The sequence below is a fragment of the Macrobrachium nipponense genome, chromosome 28 (genome assembly GCF_015104395.2).
Source record: "Macrobrachium nipponense isolate FS-2020 chromosome 28, ASM1510439v2, whole genome shotgun sequence".
In the NCBI taxonomy this organism is placed as follows: domain Eukaryota; kingdom Metazoa; phylum Arthropoda; class Malacostraca; order Decapoda; family Palaemonidae; genus Macrobrachium; species Macrobrachium nipponense.
In genome coordinates this window covers 51,427,368-51,432,864 of record NC_087217.1, presented here as the reverse complement: position 1 = coordinate 51,432,864, position 5,497 = coordinate 51,427,368, and the positions used below count along the sequence as shown (strand labels likewise).

At 38.0% G+C, this 5,497-nt stretch overlaps 1 protein-coding gene across 1 annotated transcript in view; it reads left to right on the top strand.

The window, feature by feature from the left end:
- The first annotated feature begins 1,630 nt into the window (after window positions 1-1,630).
- Window positions 1,631-5,497, top strand: part of LOC135201189 (crustapain-like) — a 10,437-nt gene continuing 6,570 nt past the window's right edge. The window contains exons 1-2 of the mRNA XM_064230067.1: window positions 1,631-1,809; window positions 1,967-2,135. Coding sequence (XP_064086137.1) covers window positions 1,631-1,809; window positions 1,967-2,135 — 348 coding nt within the window. The remainder of the gene's footprint in view (window positions 1,810-1,966; window positions 2,136-5,497) is intronic.

The following is a 5,497-nucleotide window of genomic DNA, read 5'->3' as shown; positions in this document are numbered from 1 at the left end:
AAAAGATAAAATGAAATAAAATAAAATCTATGGAAGTCCAAACGAGAGGACGAGATGACCAGTCCTTCCCTCTTTCTAAAAGATCAAATGAAATAAAAAAAACAAATCCAGGGGCGTGAGCCCGTATGCCGTGGGGTGGGGAGGAGTGGTGGGTGGGGGGTGGGGGGGGAGAGTGAAAGCGAACATCATATATTCAGGGCGCCTTTCGTAGACTCCCCATACAAAAGCTGAAAATAAATCATGAATAATACGGTAATAGGGCTTTAATGATTGATGGGATAGTTGGGTGCCCACTGACAACAAGCAAACCCTTACCGAAATAAGGGTTGGTTGTTATAGTAGTTATCGCACAGGAGAGGAACGAGGGGAACGGCAAGAGGAATGGAGGTGGAGGGAGGAGGAGGAGGAGGGGGTGAGAGGAGAGTGAGAGAAAGCATCATATATTCAGGGCGCCTTTTCGTTAAGACTCCCCATACAAAAAGCTGAAAATATAAATCATTGAATAATACGGTAAGGCTTTAAATGATGATAGGAGTGCGGTGCCCCATGACAAGCAAACCCTGCCGAAAGGGTTGTGTATGTAGTTCGCACAGGAGAGGAAGGAGGAGGAGGAGGAGGAGGAGGGAAGAAGGAAGGAGGAGGAAGTGGTCTATGCTATAATCCCCAGGGAGTGAGGGGATGTCTGGCTTGCATGTATATATATGTATATATATATATATATATATATATATATATATATATATATATATATATATATATATATATATATATATATATATTAGGGGCATGAAAATGCACCACGTCGAGATCCTCCCTCCTTTTGGGAGAGAGAGAGAGAGAGAGAGAGAGAGAGAGAGAGAGAGAGAGAGAGTGGTCCCGATTTTAGGACAGCATTGGTTCCCAATGACCCGAATCACACACACACACACACACCAGCTGATACGACGGCAACCCCTTGGTTTCCTTTGTAGATTCTATCTCGTGGCTCGTCACAGTCAAATCTACTCGTCCCCCTGAAGATCACGTCTTGGCCATCAAACGACAATCTTCCCTTCATCGGGCCTTTGGCGTGTTCCTTCAGTCCGTCGAGTCTCTGACGTGCTGTCTAAATCGCTCGTCCTTTTACGTATAGATCTTCCCTCGTAGCTGTCGAAGCCGCTGTCAAAAGTCCACTGCCGCTGATCAGTCATGTAAGAGCGGTAATACGGACGAAATGGGGAAATATCTCTGAGCTCAATCTCTTTGAAAGGAAGAGGAGGAGGGGTGGGGGTGGGTGGGTGGGTGGGAGGGCGAATGGTGGTTCTTGTTAAGGCTTAATTGGTCGTAAATTTGAATAAGAATGTCCCTAGTTTATGGTGCATATTCAAAAGGAATAAGCATGAAAGGGATCTGAGAAGAGATACGGGGTACTTACATATTATGGCTTCAGCATATATAAACAAAATAATAAATATATAAAAAGGTTATGTCGATTAGGTCATTTACCAGAGGACCGTGTTGAGTACATCTGAGACCTTTTACTGAACGCTGCCAGTAATGAGTCAGAATATGCTGGCGTGAAGCCACTCCAAAATTAAAGGACACAATGAAATGAGAGACGTTCTATATAAAGGCTGCGCATAAAACGACCATGACCCAAACAAATTCAAAAGTCCGCGAAATGAATCCATTTCGTAGCAGTAGAAAAGGGAGTGAAAAGAGGGAGAAGAATAGACGAATTATGACGACAGGTCATTTAGATGCCCAGCTTATACATCTCGGCTCAAAGAAGCCGGCCGGCCAGCCGGCAGCTTCCGTGTTCGCGCCGAGGTTAGTCCCGAAATTAATGGGGCTTCGCCACCGGAATCTCTCTCTCTCTCTCTCTCTCTCTCTCTCTCTCTCTCATCCTTATTCAAAAAGGAACCACTGACTGAATGCCGTGTTCACGCCGAGATTACCCTCAAATTAATGAGTCCAATTATCAAAGGGGAACGTCATGTAAAGAGGAGATGGATGTCACTCATTCATCCACACATGTGGATGTCCGGCCCCTCATCCGACGGCCCATGAAAGGTGCCGACAAGGGCGACAGAAGACGGCGGCTGGCTTTTATCTCGGTGCGACAGACACCAGATGCCCTCCTGGATTCCTACTGTGTGTGTGTGTGTGTGTGTGTGTGTACGAATATAGGTGTACAATGTACAGTTGTATCCTAAGCCCAGCCAGCTGATAAGGAATGTCTTTTATCAGCAATTCTCTGCAAGCTTTCGTGTAATTAACTAGATTTCAGTAGCTTTGTATGTTTAAGTTAGGCACCATCTTATAAGGAAGCGCATCATTGCCTGTCGGTGTTCATTATAGAGAGAGAGAGAGAGAGAGAGAGAGAGAGAGAGAGAGAGAGAGAGAGAGAGAATCTGACCTCTTTCTCTAAGGTCATTCTGTACGTCATCTTGGTTCTTGTTCATGGTGTTCCTAGTATATCCTTAAGTTGAATTAGATACATGATGTCACGTATCTTACTCAGATATTGTGACAATTTTAAATATTACAACATGCAACTCTTTAATAAGGATTTCACTTGGCCATGATAATACCTTACAGCCAAAGGTAACCGTATAAGATAAAAATTTGTTGTAGGTACATATATTTCATTCCTAAAAAAACTTCTTGGTGTCATTAAGCTGATGTCTTTAATGATTTCTTCTGCATCAGAAAAACATTTCTTACATAAAGAGCCGTTAATAGAGAGCTTAGAAACTAAATCAACCTGGGATGCATTAAGTATTAGCAAACCGTCCATTGATCCGTTTTGCTCATTAGGTTACTCTGATGTCTAAAGACGCCTTTGTTTTCTTTTTGAAGCAATGGAAATCAGGAAGTGAAAGGTTAGAGAAAGTGTATAAGAGAATACAGGTTCTGAGGTGTACATTTAGAAATAAAGAAACCGTACATGTGGCGCCGTTAACTGCCTCATAATATCTATATTATTATCATTATTATTATTGCTTTTTCTACGGAATAATACCGGCACTGATTACGACCCCTGCTTGACCTAAGATCCTATGCTGTTAATACCAGTATACCAGAATCCTGTTTTAAGACAATATTGATCACCTTCAGCATTTGTATAATTTTTAGAAATTCCCAATATGAAAATTGGCCAGTTACTCAGAAACGACGCTGAGCCAGAGAAGCTGACTATAAGGAAAAAAAAAAAAAAAAAAAAAAAAAAAAAAAAAAAAAAAAAAAAAAAACAATATAAAATCAACTGGCTTATTAATTCTGCCATTCTCTTTAGCAGTTTTGCCTAAAAGAGGGCCTTTTACCAAAACATTATTATTATTATTATTATTATTATTATTATTATTATTATTATTATTATTATTATTATTATTATTATTATTATTATTATTATTATTTTATTTTTTTATTTTTTTATTTATTTTTTTTCTTTTTTTCTATCATAGTCATCCTATTCGTAGTGTGGGGTTCCAGGTTGCATCCTGCTTCCTCAGGAGTTCATCACTTTTCTCACTATGTGCACTGTTTCCAGGAGCACACTTCTCTGCATAAGTCCTGGAGCTACTTCAGCATCTAATTTTTTCAGGTTCCTTTTCAAGGATCTTGGAATCGTGCCTAATGTCCGTATGATTATGGGTACAATTTCCATTGGCATATCCCATATCGTTCGCATTTCTATTTTCAGGTCTTGATACTTGTCAGTTTTTTCTCTTTCTTTCTCCTCTACTCTGGTGTCCCATGGTATTGCGACATCAATGAGTGATACTTTCTTCTTGATTTTGTCAATCAACGTCACGTCTGGTCTATTTGCACGTATCACCCTATCTGTTCAGATACCATAGTCCCAGAGGATCTTTGCCTGATCGTTTTCTATCACTCCCTCAGGTTGGTGCTCGTACCACATATTACTGCAAGGTAGCTGGTGTTTCTTGCACAGGCTCTAGTGGAAGGATTTTGCCAATGAATCATGCCTCTTTTTGTACTGGTTCTGGGCAAGTGCCGGACATTCGCTTGCTATTGTTATCATTTTCTAGAAGACCTTCATTAATGCAGGTTTTATTGAAAAGAATGGCTATTTCAGCCGCGTTTATTTTGTTTAGAATTTTCTCTATTCTTCTTATTACCGACTTCTCTTCTGTACTCAAGTTGGCTATTAAAACGCCATGAATCCCCCATTTGGCGTTTTATTAGCCAACTTGAGTTTAGAAGAAAAGTCAGTAAAAAGAAGGATAGAAAAAATTTTATACAAAATAAACGATGCTGAAATAGCCATTATTTTCAATAAAACCTGCATTATTATTATTATTATTATTATTATTATTATTATTATTATTATTATTATTATTATTATTATTATTATTATTATTATTATTGGGATGCATGGCGAGGGCATCCCTTTCATTTTCAAGGTGCCTATTATTATTATTCGTATTATGTAATAGAGAAAAAATTCAGAATAGCCTCCTTCTAATAATGTGATACTGATATGGCTGCGCACCATATCATAACAGGTGCGGCTATTCCCATACCTCACCTTTTTCCGACAAGCTCCATCTACGGGCTCCACAGATATAAATATTCAGACGTTCTTCAGAAGCTTGCGTATGTAATACTTCGGCACCGTAAGTATCAAGTGAAGGCTAAAATGCCTTATTTATTTTTAATGATATTTCTTCATTTGAATTTCTTTGTTGCTCCGCTTGTCGCTTGTTTATAAGCTCGAATTAGTGGATGTCTTTATTTTCTTGGAAGTGATTTGCAGAAAAGATATAAAATGAAAGGTTTAATATTAGGTAAGAATAATTTTTTTCCCAGTCACGTACTCTAAATGAATATGAATGATATTCATCATATATTCTATTTTCGATTTGGTAAATACTCGATTTTTCATCCATGTTGGTTTTGACGCTAATATGGAGGAACATTTTTTTTATCTATTTATTTATTCATTTTTGCAAAAATTGAATTTTTCTGATTGGTTTAATTTTTTAAATGATTATTTTGAGCGTTATTAGATTGAAATCCTACAAAACACACTTCGTTTCATTTGTCGAATGTTATAAAATGATCTGTTTGAATGAAATTTAACATCAATTTAATGAATTTATTCAGAAAAAAATTCAGGGAATGAAGGGAAAACACAAAAACGTAATTTTTTCCCCGTTCAACAGCATAATGTACTGAAAGCAAAATGGAAGACTCAACATTATGATGACGGTGAACTTATATACATATTTCTTAACCTCAGTGTATTATGTCTTGTGTGGGTGAAGTCTAGCAAAATGCTTGAGCTTTTAACCTGTGATATCCATAAATGCCATGACAGGGACACAATATTTGATTAATCTCAGGGAAGAGTCCTTAGTTCTCACTGGTAGTGTTGAGATCATCAAACAAATAATTTTCTCTGATTCTAGAATGGATAGGGTTCATTAAATTGTCTCTCAAGTATAAATCACGGTCTCCACAATCATTTTTTTTTCTTTTTTGCGTGGAT